Here is a 19907-nt window from a genome sequence, read left to right as displayed (position 1 = left end):
AATGTATCCGGAATATAATTTCGAGGTCCGTGGTAGAATTAGGCTTGAATTGGCGAAAGTTAGAAATTTGACGATTTTGGTCGACGGTGGAAAATTAGGTATCGGGATCGGAATGGAATTCCGGAAGTTGGAGTAGGTTCGTAGTGTCATTTGTGACGTGTGTACAAAATTTGAGGTCATTTGAACGTGGTTTGATTAGGTTTCGACGTTGTTGGCAAATTTTGGAAGTTTAGAAGTTCTTAGCCTTGAATTCGAGGTTGATTTGGTGTTTTGGTGTTGTTTTGGGTGTTCCGGAGGTTCGACTAAGTTCAGATAGTGATATATGACTTGTTGGAATTATTGGTTGAGGTCCCGAAGGATGTGATTCAACTACACTAATATTAGTGTAGTATAATCCGGAGGAAAATGCGGGAAGCTTTTCAGGCACATACTTCTTTTCCGCTTTTATTGTAGTAATATAAAGGTATTCAACCTTTCCTTCATTGGTGGTCTCAATATGATAGCCATTTTGGCGAATATCTTTGAAACTAAACAAGTTTTTTTGAGACCTACTACAATATAATGCATCATTAACAAACAATATAGTTCTTCCTGGTAGTAATACAGTCGCTCTTCCAGAGCCCTCAATTAATTTTGTACTACCAGATATTGTTATGATATTGGCTTCTTTCATAATTAAATAAGAGAAATATCTCTTATCTTTTAATATGGTGTGCGTCGTAGCACTATCCAGAAGACATATTTCTTCTTTATTATTTATACGGCCAACTGAAGACTGGGAAGTTTTCATATTCTTCAAGAAGAAGAAAAAAATACATCATAAGTAATATTGAAAAATTTAAGAACAAAAGAAACTACATTTATGAAATTAAATACTGACAACATAAAAAGTTTTATTCAAAATATGAACTTCATAAAAAGAAATACATTTATTCTTATAATTTTTCCCAATAATAAGTCTTCAGTTATGATGCTCAAAGAAGTCTCCAGTTTCTAAATGAGTAATATCTGCAAGGCCTTCAAAAATATCATCTTTATAGGCAAGGTTTGCTTCAACTTTATCATGATTATTCATAGGGCCCGCCTCAACGTCATTTTGAAAAGTCAAGTGAGTCTCAACTTTATTTGTTTCCCTTTTATAGATGCTTGATAAAGTCATAAAGTTTGACAAAATGTTCAGGTGTACGATAAATTCATGCCCAATGATTTTTCATACCACATCGGTGGCAAACATTACCTTTTCCTTTTGAAGGATTATTCTGAGAACCCTTATTGTTCTCTTGTTTATAACGACCACTACCATGGCGATTATTATTTTGTCTTTTGCCACGCCCACGTATATTTATAAGGCCACGATAATTATTTTATTTTTTTTCAGACTTTGGATCTATCGTTCCCAGATTCGCTTCTGGAAATGGAGCTGATCTAGTGGGGCGGGTTTCATAATTTTTTATTAAAAGAGCATTATGTTGTTCAGCCATCAAAAGGCATGAAATTAACTCAGAATATTCCAGCATGTCCTCATCATTTATAGGTTCCCCACATAATTTTAGTTGGGAAATTATTCTATATACAGCAGAATTATATTCACTTATGGTCTTATAATCTTGTAGCCGTAAGTGCATCCACTCACGACGAGCTCTTGGCAATATCGTGGCCTTTAGGTGGTCATATCGTTCCTTCAAACTAGTTCATAATTGAAATGGATCTTTCAAGGTTAAATATTCACTTTTTAATCCTTCATCGAGATGATGGCGAAGGAAAATCATGGATTTCGCCTTATCCTGACTTGATGCTTCATTTCCTTCTTTAATAGTGTCACCAAGACCTTTAGAGTCAAGGTGAATTTCAGCATTAAAATCATTTTTGATTGGACAAAAAAAGGTTGACAAATAGTTATTCCCAGAGATGTCAAGTGCCATACAAGCTTTGACAAATTCGACATAGTGAAAACTATCATAGAAATAAGTGAATTAAAATGACAAGAATTATTATCAATTCAGTGCAGTACATAATCGTGTATTAATATTCTATATGTAAAATTATCAAACAAATAATTATGTGTAGTGCGATGATAAATTAGTGTTTAATATTACCCACAAAAAACTTTAGACATGTAAGTATATTTTTATAGAATAAATAAATTGAATTAATATGTACAAGTATAATTTTGTTCTACTTAGAATACGTTTCAATAAGCTAGGTAGGCATAAAACTAGATGATATCAATTCTGACAAGTTTCAACATTCAATACGATTCATCTAATAGTTCGGTCGTTAATTTTAAAGTCATTAATTAGTTTATACACTTAGGTGATAAATTTATTGAAGACACATTTAAACCTTTTGAATTTTTTTGTAAGAATTCCTTCTAAATGCATATTCTATTAGAATATTTGGATGTGGCCTTAATTAGTCTAATTATTGTAATTTAATTTTAATACTTATTTATTTATGTGTAGGATTAAACTTCTTCGTAGTTTATATAATGAAATAACAATTTAATCGGAACTTATTGTTTTCATACCAATGCAATTATTATAATCATATTCAAAACAAGTTATGCATATGGTAAATAAATTGTAGGTTAAAGAAGATCCTAATAGAAACGTTATAAACATAGGAATGTATACTTGAATCGAAAAAGAAACTGACTACCTCTTTTAGGAAGAAGATAAAATTCGGATGAAACAGATAACCTCAGTTGGTTAGAATCTCGTGCTGATAACGTATTATAAAATTATAGTAATATAAGCCAAGAAATATAGATAAAACTTTTCTTCTATCAAGTTGTATTCAAGTCTATCTATTGATGTTTTTTGTAGAATTAGAAATACCATATATATAGTGTACAATTTACTTGAGAGTTACAAGATATTAAATGAATGTAATAAACATATTCATGTATATCTAAAATGGTTCATGGATGAGTTGTTGGACATTCACAAATTCAATGTATTCATAACACTCCCCTTGAATGTCCATAGATAATGTGCCTCATTAAAACCTTACTAGGAAAACCCAGCCCAATAATCCCAATTGACTTAGTCTCATTCACCTCTTGGAGCACATAGGCCCTTGCAGAATTATCTTGATTCACAACAAAGATGTTTCTCATGAACTAGTTTGGTATGAAAATTCAATTATGAGATTTAAGAATTTATGGTATTTTGAAGTTTAAAAACTAAGTGGGAATCACTTTTTGAGCTTGAAACAAAATAGCTATGAGAATTCGGTGGTTATATATCAAGAAAATCATTATTGACATATTGAAGGTTTTGAATTGTGATTCCTCTTACGAACATTAGTGTTTCAGCAATGGTGATTTATTAATGGAGAAGAATAGATTCAAGCGGGTGATTCCTCAGCAATGATGATTTATTAATGGAGAAGAATAGATTCAAGTGGGGTGATTAGATTTAAGTGAGTTTAGTTATTTAATTTTAAAAGTATGTTTATGGTGACATGGACAATAATGTAGCATTTTAAAGAGGTCGGGTGCCACTTTGGACAATCGTTAAGGATGAGGGCAATTTATTTACTTTTTCAACGGTGCGAATAAATTTAGAAAAAAAATACAATGCAGGATAAATGTAGATTATTTTTAATAGTACAAGGATAAATATGGACATTTTTCTTTATACATGGCACCAAAATTTGTCACACTTGTTTTGTATGCTAGGCTAAGTAAATTGTAAGTCGCATTTTAAAAAGGCGAACTGTATATCTTTAATTATTTTTTTTATTTTTTTGAGGGAGGGGTCGTCGTGAAAGAGGATAACCGGCGCCACTGGGTGGAGGCTGAGAGCAAACGCAATGGCTCTTTCATTTGCTAAATCCACTTTCCTCTCCAACCCCACTTTATACTTTCCCAAGAATGGCATTAGAGGCTTTGGATTTCTCCTCCCCTTCTCTTCATTTTCTACTTCCTCTGCTCTTCCCAAGAGGAGGCAAACAGTAGTCTCTGCTCTTGAGCTTGGTGGAGTCAAGATTTCTAAAGATGGTCAGTATACTTACGGGGCATAACAAGTTTTATCTCTTTGTATATTCACTTCAATTTTCAGTTTCATGATTTTGGGATAGTAAAGTTTGAATCTTTTTTGTTTAGATAAGTAGTAAAGTTTGAATTTTTATGATTGTAAAATCTGAAATTTCTATCTGGGTCGGTCTAATTGGGGTCAAATGGAGCAGAATTGATATTGAGGATTTGTATAGCAAACCTTATACTAGTTTGTGATTAAGGCGTAGTAGTTGTAGCAAGTTTTATTTCTTAGTATATTCACTTCAATTTCCAATTTAAATGATTTCGGTTAGTAAAGTTTGAATTTCTTCATTGGATATGTAGAAAAGTTTGAAGTTTTATGATTGTAGAATTTAATAAGGTAGGGGTAAGGTGTGCGTACACACTACCCTCCCCAGACCGCACTTGTGGGATTTACACTAGATTTGTTGTCGTTGTCGTTGTTGTTGTTGTTGTTATTGTTATTCACTTCAATTTCCAATTTAGATGATTTTGGTTAGTAAAGTTTGAATTTCTTCGTTGGATATGTAGAAAAGTTTGAATTTTAATGATTGTAGAATCTTAATTTCTCATCTGGGTCAGTCTAATTGGGTCCAAATGGAGCACAATTTTTTCTTTTAAAGGAGCGCAATCGATATTGAGGATTTGTACCTTAATCTAGTTTGGGATTGAGACGTAGTAGTTATAGTAATAGCTTCTGGGTGGTTTATGAAATGGTATTTTGTAGTTAGCTCCCCAGTGGAGGCTATTAAAGTTTGCATTTTGATGAGCCCCTAGGGCTTTGGTCTAGTGGTAAGAGCGTTAGGAGCACGCCACGGGCCGAACATGCTGCGGAACACAAGTATGGTATTTAAGTGGAGAATAGTAGATGGGTGAGCTCAATATATATCGAGTTTCGAACCGTGCACCGTTCCTGGGGATTTCTCGGTTATCGAAAGAAAAAGAAAAAAGTTTCCATTTGATGCCTTGGGTGCATATTTGAAGGTTCAAGTTCTATACCTTGGTGTATTCACTTCAATTTTATTTACATGACTTGTGCTACTGAACTTCAAATGCTTTTGATATTAGAATGTAAATTTCTCATCTGGGTATTTAGTGATATTGGAATGTTGTAGTTTGCCCACCATTTGAGGCTATTCAAGTTTGAATTCTGATGACCCAGGTGTATTAAAATTTGCAGATTTACTTTATTATTTGGCTAGGTCATATTTTTGCAAATTCTAATTGTAATGAACTTCAGAATCACCCATTCACAAATACAAGAAGAAATAAACAAGTTCAGAAAGTGTATTCTGTGTAGCTTCAGTGTCTGTGCTGTTGCCATCGAACTATTTTGAGTTCTTGTTAAATTTGTTGTTTAGCTGCTGTGTGGTTACTTAAAAACCTGACTTATTTGATCACCAGACCGGTCCAACTTGGCTTTTAGAAAATTTTATTGACACATCAATGCTAATTCTTCCACTACCAGTAACAAGGTACTTGTTTGTGAAAAACTGAATAGATGGTTAACTATCTGTTTGCGCAATGCTGTTTCTTTTGGGAGATGAATTGCTGGTCACTTGTTTTGTCGGAGGCATACAGTGGACCATGCCAACTAACCAAGTTATATTAGAGAATTCTTGTTCAATTGGCGTTTGTACTGTTGTACAGCAAAAGTAACCGCAAAAAGGTGTGGGAAACCATCACTATATTTATTTGGAGGGTATGGATGGAGAGGAGTAGATAACACTTCCGAGGGGTTGAAGTGCAGATTCATACTTTCAAGGCTAGTTTTTTTTAATTGTTGAAGGTAATTTTAGCGATAAACCAGCAGCAAGGAGATGCTGAAAAAGGACTAACTAAAGCCTTTACAGTTTCAAGGCTAGTTTTGGTGGATCTTTTTCCCTTTCCTTCTTTTCGTGAGATGAGAATTCTACAAAATAGTAACACTTTTCTTCTTTTATTTTCCTTTTTTGGCCTTTTGAATAGGTCGCTTATATGTAGTCAGACTCTTGCTATAGGACCTTCTCTTGTAATTTCAAGTCCTTGTTCAGGGTGGTTTAGTAGACTATTTTGTATGGGAAGGTGCCCACTTAGTGCTTAACAAAATTAATATCTTTTCTTCAGATTTTCCTATGAACAAACAAGGTTTGAGTTTGTTTCCTTTTTCGTGTCCTCTGTATATCAAATAGAATTGGCCCTCTGGGGATACCAGAAAGCTCTTGTAGGCATGAAGAAAAGTAACCAAGCTCAGTCTTAATATGTCTTACCTTTTGTATTTCTCCTTTTCTCTTTTGTAGTTTGTTAAAATTGTAACTCTTCAAGTGTAGACAGTTTCTATCTTCACTTATAACCATGGCGTTATGCATATCCATTGTGTTTTTGTGAGTAAAGCTTGTTTTCATCTTTTGTACATCTTTTGTTGCCTTGATAGTGCTGTTAACAGAGAGAATATTTTATTCCATCACCTGGTAGTTGGTACTAACGTGATCACTTAATTTACAGAAATAGTAAGGGATGACCCCACAAACAATATTCCAGATACAATATTTGCAAAGCTCGGAATGCAGCTTCATAGGAGGAACCAGCATCCGCTTGGCATCCTTAAGAATGCGATCTATGATTATTTTGACACAAACTATCCGGACAAGTTTGACAAGTTTGATGATCTGTGCCCAATTGTTTCTGTTAGACAGGTTGGTGTGAAAAGGTTAAGGAAGCATTTTTGCACTCTTCAAAATTTTGTCTTCTCAATAATATTTGCTTTCTGGCCTTTCTGTGCTAGAATTATGGTCCTTTCTTATCTCATTGATCAAATTTTTTCTATATTCATAAAGCTGGCATTAGCATCTCTGTAATTTTCCACTAAAACTAGGGTCCCAACAAGTCATTCTTTTTTGCCTATTTATAGGGTACCTCATGTTGAGTCCAGTAATTAATTCTACCCTCCTACTCCTGAAGGCCTAATTCTATTAGCTCTAAAGGCCAAGAATACTATTCCCCATCAATTATGAGTCAGGCACATCGATCATTCAGCCACCGACCTATAGAGAGTGGTCATTATTTGTTGGTTCCATATTTAATCTTAACTGGAATGCAACTAGTGCAGGTAGGACTTGAAGTATATCTTATAATTTAGAAATGCAGCACCTAGACCTATTAGCATTGGAAATCTTAGATTTTTGAGAATCTTGTTTGATTGAGAAAATCTGGGAGAAGGGATGTTAGGTGTAGCTTATATAGCTGTAATTTTCATCCCTAGGGAATGAGTTAAATCTAGCCGTGAAACTTATAATGGATTATTATTGTATTGTTTGAATGTCCTGAGTTTCAACCCAAAGAAAAAGAAAAAGTATCTTTAGACACCATAATTGTTTTGTGCATCTTGTGTTTTCCAGAAGCACACAGACCCCGGCCAATAGACCAAAATATGGTCCTAATCATGAGCTCTTAACTACTTAAAAGCTTATCTAGATTCATAATGTAAACTTCACCTTCTGCTCAATATAGTTTTGAAAGCTGTACTGCTGTTTCTTATTACACTAATTCGTCTTCGGCGTTCATCCATGTTTAATGATAGGATATGCATATACTGCACTTGGATGTTTCCCTTTTGTTCGTTTATCTTGGCAAGAAGTTATTAACTTTGGTTTCTTTCTCTTACTGCGATTTGTGGTTTCCTACCTGCAGAACTTTGATGAAGTCTTGGTACCTGCTGATCATGTTAGCAGGAGTTACAATGACACATATTATGTGGATTCTCAAACTGTTCTAAGGTGCCACACAAGCGCACATCAAGCTGAGCTACTGAGGAATGGACACACCCATTTTCTCGTTACTGGAGATGTGTACCGTAGAGATTCGATTGACGCAACTCACTACCCTGTATTCCACCAGGTTCTCTACCTGCAAACATATTTTTCTCTGGACATGCAGATTGTTGTGTGGATTTATCCTTTAATGGTTTTTTGCCATACTATGTAGATGGAGGGTGTACGGGTCTTTGCTCCACATGATTGGGAGGGTTCAGGTGCTGATGCGACGTCACATGCCGCAGAAGATTTAAAGAAATGTCTTGAGGGTTTGGCACGACATCTATTTGGTACGATTCTTGATCTAAAATGTGTCATGATGATTTCACAATAATTTACCATATAAATATTGGGATTGCAACCAATAATGAGTCATGATGATTTGACTATTATTTACCATATAAATATCAGTATTGCAACCAATCTCTTACTCTATGACTTCCTTACATCATTAGCAGGTGGTCCTTGGATGCCAGCTATTTATGCTCATCTCATCTTAGAGGTGTGATGGGGGGTGATAGTTGCTTATTTTATTATTCTTTCTTGCTTTTTTCCATCTTCTTAATACTTTAGGTGTCTCAATTAGCACCTTTTTTTTAGGGCAGATAGTTATAGAGAGCTAAGTAGACTGCTAGATAATAGGTTGAAGTCACTGTAAGAATTAACAATACCTATGGAAGATCGTATCTGATATTATAATGTAGTTGGTTGCTTCCCTGTTAAATTTCCAGCAGATCAGTGGACTCAGGAGGGGTCCAATCCTCTGCTGCTTTTCCTTATTTTGTCGACCTTCACTTCATTGACGATGTTCCTGTATCTCATTTCTATCGTGTATAAATCTTATAGCTTGTCCTCTTTCTCAGAAATCTTCAGAAACCATCTTTCTACTGCAAAATTTCTTTTAAGTGACAAAGATTTATGAATCTTCAACCTAATCTTTCTAGTTCTTCAGGTGGTGTGGAAATGCGCTGGGTTGACACTTATTTCCCCTTTACTAATCCATCATTTGAACTGGAGATATATTTTCAGGTATACTTTTGCATTACTTTATGACAGACTTATACATGCTTTTGTTTCCCTTTATGCCCCTCCTCTCTAGATGTTAAAATTCGGAGAATATGCGAGTTATTTTTGTGGTCTCATCAGATCACTTGATAAGATGCTATAAAATGTATAGATGTGTGTGTGCGTGTTTGGGGGGGGGGGGCAGTTGTTACCAAGCTAGAGTAGCCTCATATGTAACCTCCTCACCTTCCCTTTCCTCTTATTTTACTATTTGGGTAAAGTCCCTTTGGTTTAACTTAACATAACTTATAGAAGTCTAATGGTATTTTACCTTCATTTATCAGTAAAAAAGAGTAAGATTGTATCGCCTAATTAAACAATCTCTTTTGCTGGGGCTCAAGAGTGTCAAGCATGCATTAGACAAACACATCATATGCCATTCACTAATTATGTGAGCTAGCTGTCCTTACTTTGAATTCAATTGAGAAAATAGAATTTTGTTGGAAAAATAAAGCAGGAAGATGAAGGGTGTGAGCCGCCAAACAATAGCCAAACATTCAGGAAGAAGATAATACAATAACAATGTGAGATCCACATTTTTATGTATCATTAAGGTTTTACATAGGACTAGAGACCTCGTTAGAGACTCTATTTTGACAAAGAGAAGTTCACACAGCAATTCATCGAATCACAAAATAAAAAGGATATACAAGCACACGTAAGCCTTCCGAATATTGAACTCATACGCATAGAGGAAATCGATATACAAATTGTTATTTCTTCTTCTCTAAAAAGAAAATGATTCTTTGTTAGTTTATGTACTGCAGAACACTACCATTTCATGCGAAGCACAAAAAGAGAAACTTTTTAGCTAAACTTTAGTGATATTTGATAGCATTATTGGTGTTTTATCTCTCTCCGTAATTCTTGAGCTAAGATATTATTATGCAAGAACGTCAATAATACTACCTTATTCTTTGACAAGTAATGTATGCATTTATTACCCAAAAAAGAATTGGAAAGCACTTACGTATTGCAGAAAGTACAATAAATAGAGATGAAACCTCGAGAGAAAAGCCAGAGCAAAGACCAATTTGAGCTATTGAAAATAGATAGGAGATGGACTCATCCTTCTGGTATAATTTTTATTATGATCTACTTACTGTTAAATCCTTTTCCAGAATGAGTGGATGGAAGTTTTGGGTTGTGGAGTGACAGAACAAGAAATATTGAAAAGAAGCGGTAGAACGGACAATGTTGCTTGGGCGTTTGGGCTTGGATTGGAGCGCTTGGCTATGGTTTTATTTGATATTCCAGATATTCGACTTTTCTGGTCAACTGATGAGCGATTCACTTCTCAAGTAATTTCTTCATCTGTCATGTTTTCATTTTTCTTCTTGTTCTGCTTTTTCAGCTAGTTCTTCCTACCTCTCCCCTTTTCTATCACCAGATTGGATTTTCGTAGCTATCAATAACTTTTCTTGATCATGATGTAGTTTTCTAGCGGCCTGCTGGGGTTGAAGTTTAAGCCATTTTCTAAGGTAGGACTTGTTTGCTACTGCTTTTATGGGGATTTTAAGCATTTGAAGAATCCAATTCTTATATGTTTTTTTGAGCATTTCATTTCTTTAAGTGCAGCTTTTTATTTGAAGAATGCACTTAAGGGATCCACTTTTGGCTGCATAATTTTGTTTGTGGATCTATTAGTGTTTAAGAGATTGAAGTTCCTTAATTTTTGCAGTATCCACCTTGTTATAAAGACATGAGCTTCTGGATCAGTGATTCGTTTACTGAGAACAATCTCTGTGAAGTTGTTAGAGGAATTGCTGGAGACCTTGCCGAGGAGGTATGTCCACATGATGATTCTACTTTCTGCCAATCCAACTTGTAGATATGAGGGTCCCTTCATTAATGTGTCTTTGACTCTTATTAGTAATTTAAAATACTAAATTATTATTTTTTCCAGGTCTTAAAATTTTTCTGTTTTGTTACTGTTAGTTATTCATTTTTATATTTTGTCGGGGACACGTCTACAGTTAGTAATTTTTTTTGAGGGACATTCACAGTAGAGCAATGGTCATTAAACATTCTGTTTAGATGAGTTTCATATAAAAGTTGGTTTCTTTGAAGGTAAAAATGTGGAAACCTAAATCCTATTTAGCTTAATAAATTCAAGCTCAAATTCTTCAGTACAATAGATGTTGGCAGCTAATGTTGGTTAAAACTTAAAAGATTTCACTGTGGATGCTTATCTACAAAAAAAGACAACAACAAACCAAGTGTAATCCTACAAGTGAGGTCTGGGAAGGGTAGTGTGTACGCATGCCTTACCCCTACCTTGTGAAGGTAGAGAGGCTGTTTCCAGTGGCGGACCGGGTTCCCGGGAACCTAGTAGCTTTTGCACAGTCCTTGTATGTATTTAAAAATTCATTAAATATCTATAAATATTTGATTGGGAACCCAGTCGCTAACTTGAGATCGTTATAGGAACCCATAAACTTCAAATTCTGGATCCGCCTCTGGCTGTTTCCTTGGATATACCCCAATATTCAAATTCATGAGTATCTATCCTGCTAGATTTCCTGAATATTTGAAATGTTTCTCTAACTCAACGTGTTTGAAAGCACCTATTCATTGATATCATTAGTTCATTTCTCCAAAGTAAAAAGTAAGCTATGCTGACTCAAGTACTTTTATCTGAAGCTTCAAGTTAAGTGATTTTCGCATCATACCCTGGGATGGGAGAGGGGTGATGGGTTTGTCTAGTGAAGCCAATCACCACAGCTTTGGCCAATTGTACAGTAGGTTTATAGGGTCGTGTTTGTAACCTGAGTTCGTCTAGTGACCGTTCCTGCCAATTCTAATGTCAGGTGAAATTGATCGACAACTTCACCAATAAGAAAGGAATGACGAGCCATTGCTACAGGATAGCTTATCGGTCCATGGAGCGTTCACTTACAGACGAGGAAATAAATGATTTGCAGGTAAACCTTCTTTCAGATGAATCTCTACTAGGCTATTAGCCTATTTACCATCTTTCTCCTGCCATTAACTAAAGGTGTTTTTTAAATATTATTTGGATGCAGTGGAAAGTGCGAGAACAGGTGGAGAGCAAGTTAAAAGTTGTTCTAAGATGAGCTATTTCAGGGGGCATTTGCACAAATGGCCTTTTCCGAGGCCTATTTAAATTCGGTCCGCGTTTGGGCTAAATTTGTCTGCCAGAAGAAATAAAAAAACAGAGGAGAAATTCTTTCAACTACTCTTAAAGGGAAAGTTTAGTCCACCGGGCTAACATGGGACAAAATTTAAAGAGTGGCCTAAAAAAGGTCATACCATGAAAATAATCCCTATTTCAAATGTTTGTTTTTGTAGCTTACGCCTTGTAATTATTTGCATTTAGTTATACGTTTATCATGATTTCTTGATTGTATAAGTCAAATTGCTTATTTGCTGTCATTTGGCATTTTGAGGCCAATTACCCCCTCCCCCCCCCCCGAACAAAATAGAACCTATTTATTTCAAGGTTTTCATCTTTGTAGAAAAAAAAGGCAGAATAGCTCCTTGTTTGAATTCATCAGAATCTTTATTATTGGAATTTCTAACCCATGCAAATTACCTTATCTGTAGTAGAGGCTTAGAGCACACCAAAATAGTAGAAATGACATACTCCCCGCCCGTGGGCAGTAGTATGTAGTCCCGAGCCGCTTTTAAGCATGTTATACATATTTACAGCTTATAATGCATTTAATGATTGGCCAATTGTTCGAAAATTATGTCTAGGAATTCTAATCGTATGTCCTGAATTCCGAATTAGCAGCTCAAAAATTCAGGATACAAAAATTCAAGATATTTAGTCCTGAAGTTTAGGCGAATTGGCTAATCTTTAAATACATCGTAAATTATGAATATATTTTAACAAGGAAGCTTAAAAGTGGTTATTGGTGCACTTTGCCCACCAAAATATGATGAGTTAACACCCTAAAATAACCCTAAACTATCATTTTTTTGTCAGTTTCCTGCTTAAACTATCTGGTGTCACCCAAAATCGCCCTAAACTTTATTCTCCTTAATATTGAAACACCCTCATTGTATTTCTGGCAAACCGTGTGTAATAACTCGCTATTGAGCACGTAATGGTTGAAAAAGCCATCAAAAGGGCCCCACTTGACAACATGTAAAGGCTAATTAGCCTACACTCTTTCAAATCTTTTTTTCTTAAAAAAAATTCTCCTAATACATTTCTTTCTCATTTTTTTTTACCATTCTTCCTTATTTTTTCACCTTTCTTCTTCATTTTTCCATCTGGTTCCATATGAAATTATCCATCTATGTTATTACTCAATCTATTTTGTATCTTTCTCGTTTTATTCTTTTTTATTTATTACCCGAATTTGTTTGAAAGAAGAAATATTCATTCAATAACTCATACTCCAAAACGATCTAATTTTTATGGTAAAATTGAATTGATGTTTCCTAGCAAATTTATACAATAATTTTGCAACAAAGAAGTTAGTTTTTAAAGAAATAGTATTAGTGCATAACTATCTTCTTCAAAGTAACTCAAATTTTTACCAATAATCTTCACTCAGCCAGAACCCCAATGAACCCTAGATTTTTTAACAAATCCTAATTTTTAATCCCCGATCTCGAACAAAAATAAATTAAGATCGAGCAATCGAAGGTTATTGGGGAAAAATCAAGATTACAATGAAGCTTAATGAAGCAAATCGCTACTGAGAGGTGTAGTATCCATTATTGGAAGAGAGGAGGTAAAAGGAGAATTGACAGAATTGATTTTATCCAACCTCTATTTTTTTTGTTTTTAACCGGGTGAATATTTACCCTCTAATAATACTTGTTTATTATTTAAAATAACTAATTAAGTCAATTTTTAGATTAAGCTAATTAATTTAATAAGTGAATTGCCACACAGCAAATTGTTTTGATAATTTAGAGCATACACACTATCAGAAATATAAGGATGGTGTTTCAACTTTCAATATGGAGAATATGATATATGGGTGAACCTCACAAATTTATGCAGCAGCCTCCGCCAAATGGCAAAACCTGAACCATGTGTTCCCAGGGGAGTTTATGTTGAAATTTGGAGAGCATTTGGATTGGTTTGAGAATCATATATATCCACAACGAATTAGCGGGAACAAATACCAAATTAGGTCCATTATCAGTAACATCAGCTCAATTGTACTTGAGCATCCATGGCTATTCAATGCAATTTTGTTCCATACTTCACCTGCAGGCCTAGTAAAGAGATACCCTCATCATCGTTCTCTTCATTTGCCCCTTTCCCTGCAACCCAAAAGGCTCTCTTTTATGTTGATTCTACCAAATTAAAGTTCTCATCAGCTCCCAGGTCTATTTATCTTTTCCTCATTTCTTTTTTGTATACAATAAATATACACTGCAATTCTGAAAAAGTTAGAAACTTGCTTTATAGGTTGCCCACAGTCATCTCTGCCTTGGTTTCTGACAAGAAAGCTGTAGAGTCTAATTATTCTGGTACCGATATGTTCAGATTGACTTACTTGGAGGTGCATTTTCTATCTTGATTATATTGCTGTATTATTCTTTGCTGCTCTCTCAGAATCATTATTGTGCTCAAGTTAATTCTATTTGTGTGTTTAGGGGAATAGCTGGTTGTGGGAAGTGGGAGGACTCAAACTTCTGGTTGATCCAATCTTGGTGGGTAACTTGGATTTTGGAATTCCTTGGCTCTATGATGCTGCCAAGAAAGTTCTCAAGAATTTCCAGGTCAGTGGAATGGGCCATTTTCCCATTAAATAGCTCTATATTGACTATTTATCTACATATACTGAAATAGTCTGGGATCTTATGGTGTTTGTAGAGCAGCTTGATGACCTTCCAGTGATAGACTGCTTGCTCATTACACAAAGCCTCGATGATCATTGTCATCTCAAGACATTAAAGCCTCTCTCAAAGAAGTTCCCAAACCTGAGAGTTATAGCAACTCCCAATGCCAAAACACTGCTGGATCCTCTCTTCAACAATGTATGTGATATATTTTTAAGCTTTTCCTAAGGAGAAAAAGTAACATATATTGTACATTGGTCTGCTTCCAGAACACTGAGAATGAGAAATCGGGCGCTGATATGATAAAACAATTTGGACCATGAAGTTGAGCCTAAGAGCATATAACAAGTCAAACATATCAGCTATTGACTAAAACTGGTATTTTCACTTGGACTTAAAGATAGCTGTTGGAAGAAGACTGAGAGTGCCGTAGAATGTTTTCTATATAAAACAACTTGACAGTAAAAGTTATGGCACCTAGTGGTCATTTAAGCTTTATTTAAGATAGCAAAACGATTGAGCAAGCTTGCTAGATAAGAGAATGAATACCTACCGAGGTATCGGGAGGAACTGTATGTATAAATGTTTCAGTGCAGCATCTATTAAGGTTGGAAACAAAATGCACTGTAACAGCAATAGTTCCTTTTATGATCTCTAAAATCAATTCCTTGACCCGATAAATTCATGATATGATGGTTAATCAGTTGCTCAAAAAGAGAATCTGAACATTCCATAAATTTTATGATTTTAACAAAAGAATATGGATAGAAGACGCTCTACTCTTAAGTTACTTATTATCTGATGGGTGTTCAGCGTTCTTTTCCTTTAGTTACTTCTCGTTCTACTGGAACCTAGAAGAGGGAAACGGGTAGTTGATGATTTTGCAAAATCTTGAGTAACAGATATATGATGTGGGTTGTTTTGCTTGTTTGAGATGGTTTTACTTGACACAAATATTTTAGGTTAAAGAAAACCTAAAATCCATTTCTTTGACTTGTGTATTCAAAGAAATCTAGTACGTTTTCCTTGCTGATAGGAAAAAAATACGAAATTAATAGGGTGAAGAGATGTAAAGAGCAGTTACTTGTGCTTAAGAGCAGTCAAATGTCCCTCTTAAGTTAATCCTTAGTTTGTAAGAATATGAATTATGGTTTTTACATTTTTGTTCATTTATGTTCCAAATATTGGCTCAATTGCTAGCTAATCCTATCAGAGGTGTTGGACACAGTTAGCACTATTAAGTGCAACAGAAAATATTATGCTTCTCTGTGGACAGTATTTATCAACAGTAAGCTAAAGTTAGCGTAATATTGTTCTTCCATTGATCAGGAATTTCGATTTCTGGGAAGTATCATGATCATAAATTGGATAATGAGATAGTGAGAGGATATTTCCAGTAGTGGTCAGTGAAGAAGGTCTGCGCAGGCTGACAACTGTGATGTTAGAAAACTTATGTAACAAGACATCAAAGAACTATATATTGACACTTCAATTTGAAGACTTCAACATTCATCTTGGCAATCTGCAACCCTCATTTTAGATGGGAAGAAAAACTACTGCTCTTTTCGGCCCACACAGAAGCTGTAATGAATTTCTTATAATCAATTTATTGATCGAGAAACTAAAAATCATCGTGCACTTGTGTAAATTTTTCGTCGCTCCATATGATAAATGTCATGTAATCTGTTTTCTGAACAATGAACAAGATGTTTCCTGAAAAGTTACTTTTGCTTCTAAATCTTTAGGTCATCTACTTGGAACCCGGCCAGGATTCTGAGATTGAAGTGAGCAACGGCTTCCAGGTTAATATTAAGGCTACTGCAGGGCCGGTTCTTGGACCTCCTTGGCAGCGACCCGAGAATGGGTAGACTTGATTATGCCATTATCTTTCTTCTCCTTTCCACTCCATGACAATGATAACTTTTACTTAGTTTGCAGTTAACTCTTTTAATAATGTGCTCCAGGTATCTTGTCACTTCTCCAAAAGGTGCTCTTACTCTCTACTATGAGCCCCACTGTGTCTATAACAAGACCTTCTTAGAAAAATACAAGGCAGACATTGTTATTACTCCTGTCATAAAGCAACTTCTACCAAACTTTACATTGGTTTCCGGACAAGAAGATGCAGTTCAACTTGCAAATCTTCTTTCTGCAAAGTATGTAATATTGAAATCTAAAGCCAGCTTGTGCTAACACAATTTTTTTTATTAGAGTTGAAGTTGAAAAATTCTCATGTTAAGAGAGGGAAAATTGAAAAATAACGTGTGCTTGAATTCATTTTCTCAGTTTCTCCAATCAACAAAGAAATGCATGCAATAATGTTTCTAAGTAAACATCTGACATTCTGCTTTTCTTTATAGGTTTGTCGTGCCGATGAAGAATGGTGACCTCGACAGCAAAGGGTTTCTTGCTAGTATTGTTCAAGCTGAAGGAACAATGGAATCATTCAAGGTACTCTACTATAACTTCATCATATGCACATTTAGCAGTCTCTTAGCTGCCTTATCCTTTACACATCATTAGAACAATCAAGGGTGGTTTAGTTACAGGACAGTTGGTAATTTAACTTAGACTGCAGGACTAATATGATAAAGAAATTACGAAAATGATTTTCTTTACTTATTCAACCTTACTTTTTTGTTTGTTTAGTCCTTTCTGCGTTTCTTTATACATAACAAAGAATTGTTTTGTAAATATCAGTGAAAAGAAGTCAAAAGTGCGCAGCAAGACCTCCAAAACCAACAAACAGACTGAAAAATAAAATCTCCTGCTGGTGCAGAATTATTGGTTTGCAACTTGCGTAAAAATCATAATAAGAGTCTGGAGGCAAAATAAATACTTCACTTTGAAGGCTGTAATAATCTTCTGCTAAACAATGCCTATTCCATCTTGTCCATTTGCCGGGAACAGATGGTAAGCTGCATTCTGTACAATTTGCCTTGTCAGTTAACCAACATTAAGATCAAAGAAAACTTGAATAAAGTCCCTGAGATGGCATTAGATGATAAAATCAAGGATTTTTATTGCTAGAATGTGTTCATTCTGCAATACTGCTGACAAGGTTGAATTTAGAGCAGTCTATATTTTACTGCTGTCTGTTAAATTCAGTTTACTATTCAGTAAAGTCCACTAAGTGCCTACCATGAAGTTATCCCCTATCTGAATGAATAGTGATAACGGCAATACGCTGTCATGAAATAAGATGTTCATATAGATGTTAGAGCTTTATCACTACACAAAGTTAGTTATAACCTCCCTTGTAGATCCAGATCTTTACACGGATAGTTATATGATTTTGGTTTCAATGGGGTTTACTAATAACTAGCCGCAGTTGGATTAACAGGTCTCCCTTATTTGTGTCCACATAAAGAAAACTATGCTTTATTGATTCGTTGAACTTTAAAGAATTGTTGTCCATGCTACTTATTGATTAGTTTTCTGAATTTTTTCTTCTGGCTTGCGACTTGTTTCTTTGTAATGCAGGAACTTTTGTCAAAGGAACTACCAGATGCAAAGGTACTTGAACCTGCTCCCGGAGAACCACTGGATATTTCAATAGCTGTACAGGGACAATAAAACGAGAAATGTTTATTTGAATATATACAATGCAATACTTACATACCCAACAATACATGAGATTTTAATTAAGCAAGGCAATCTTGGAGTCATGTTTTGGGCCTAAAAATGAGAATAGAACAAGAAGCTTTGATAGTTTGACACCCTAGAAGGGGATAGATCTAGAGAAATTTTCAGAAACCACTATAATTAAGTGACTATTAACGTGCTATAGCTACAATATCCACATTCACTGGCCGTAGTTACAATTTCGTTACTACTGTGATGTACTCCATGTATTCAAGCGACTGTATTTATAAATACAGTGAGGTAATCCGCCTAAAAAATAGGAATTACTGTTCTTTAATTTTGTATTCCATGTATTCGCGCGACTGTAGGGATTACAGGTGTTTAATAACGGAAAGCGCAATATTGAATTTTATTCAATTTTACTATATTGAATTCAGTTGTATTCAAACAATAAAAAATCAAGAAATAGAGTGTATACCACTATTCAATTCGGCTGTATACACTAATTCAATTCACTTATATTCATTCTTAACTATTATACATTGTGTTTAATTCACCGTATTCAATTCGATTGTATTCAAACAACAAAACATCACAAAAATAGTGATATTCGATTGTATTCAATTCACTATAGTCATTCGTAGATGCTTTTACACTGTATTCAATTTATTGTATTTATTTTGGCTGTATTCAAACAACAAAAATTAAAAAAATATAGGGATCTGCAACAAAAAATAACCTTCGAAATACATAAATACATGCAAAAATACAATTTATGGGTGTATTTATACACAATACAATATATTTGTATCATTGTATATGACTCAATAGCAAAGAAGAGAAGAAAGTTCGTCGGAGATGGCGTCTTCCTGCCAAGCAAAATATTGTATACATTGTATTAAAACTAAAAATGAATACGAACAAAAGTTCGGCCCTCAAATCTTCCATCGCGCCTCTGACTTTTCAAATGATACATAGATCTGAAACTTGTAGTTTTGAGTAAATTGAGTACAGTGTATCAAATCTAACATCGTGCCATGGGTAGATCTGAACGAAGAGGGAGTAGGAGAACAAATCTGGCCATGGCTACAGATTGAGCTTTTGGAAATCTGAAGCATAGTAGCCGGAGAAAAGAAAATCTAAACAAAGTCGCCGGAAATATGAACAGATCTGGCCATGGCGGTGAGTCGCCGGAGAAGACGACGACCTTGCCGAAGAGAGATGGGAAAGGGAGAGAGATTTGAGGGAGAAAAGATAGGGTTGAGGGATTAGTTGTATATATTTGTACTTTGCTATAAAATATTAAAAAATAGCTTAAAATAATTGTAACGGCCTGACCAGTCGTTTTGAGTATTTGCACTTCGCTCACTAGTTTGAGGACATGAGTAGCTCCGTATGATGTATTATGACTTGTGTGAATTGTGGTTTTGATTTTCATGTTATTCGGAAGTGATTTTGTCACGACCCAATTTCCCCTCCGTGTGACGTCGTGACGGCACCTAGTCTCCGTGACTAGGTAAGCGTAACATTTGCGGAATAATGAGATGGAAACATAAATTCAACAACTAACTGTAGCAATAACACCATAACTGAATACCATGCCGCTTGGCATGTACAATAACCAACTCCTTAGTATACTACATAGCATTCCCAAAATCCGGAACATCATAAGT

At 35.0% G+C, this 19907-nt stretch overlaps 2 protein-coding genes across 2 annotated transcripts; both read left to right on the top strand.

The window, feature by feature from the left end:
- The first annotated feature begins 3676 nt into the window (after nt 1-3676).
- Nucleotides 3677-12270, top strand: LOC107808497 (phenylalanine--tRNA ligase, chloroplastic/mitochondrial). The gene is made up of 10 exons (XM_016633028.2): nt 3677-4003; nt 6506-6696; nt 7691-7897; nt 7985-8102; nt 8765-8841; nt 9999-10178; nt 10314-10358; nt 10559-10663; nt 11688-11801; nt 11904-12270. The coding sequence occupies exons 1-10, from the start codon at nt 3817-3819 to the stop codon at nt 11952-11954; spliced, it is 1275 nt and encodes a 424-aa protein (XP_016488514.1). The 5' UTR covers nt 3677-3816; the 3' UTR covers nt 11955-12270.
- Nucleotides 12271-13789: 1519 nt separating this feature from the next.
- Nucleotides 13790-18334, top strand: LOC107808498 (uncharacterized). The gene is made up of 8 exons (XM_016633029.2): nt 13790-14191; nt 14276-14369; nt 14464-14589; nt 14689-14847; nt 16395-16513; nt 16614-16805; nt 17010-17100; nt 18133-18334. Exons 1-8 carry the CDS (start codon nt 14037-14039, stop codon nt 18223-18225), a joined length of 1029 nt encoding a protein of 342 aa, XP_016488515.1. The 5' UTR covers nt 13790-14036; the 3' UTR covers nt 18226-18334.
- Nucleotides 18335-19907: the final 1573 nt, after the last annotated feature.

Source organism: Nicotiana tabacum, chromosome 13 (genome assembly GCF_000715075.1).
Source record: "Nicotiana tabacum cultivar K326 chromosome 13, ASM71507v2, whole genome shotgun sequence".
NCBI classification, from domain to species: Eukaryota; Viridiplantae; Streptophyta; class Magnoliopsida; order Solanales; family Solanaceae; genus Nicotiana; species Nicotiana tabacum.
This window is presented reverse-complemented; position numbering and strand designations above follow the sequence as displayed.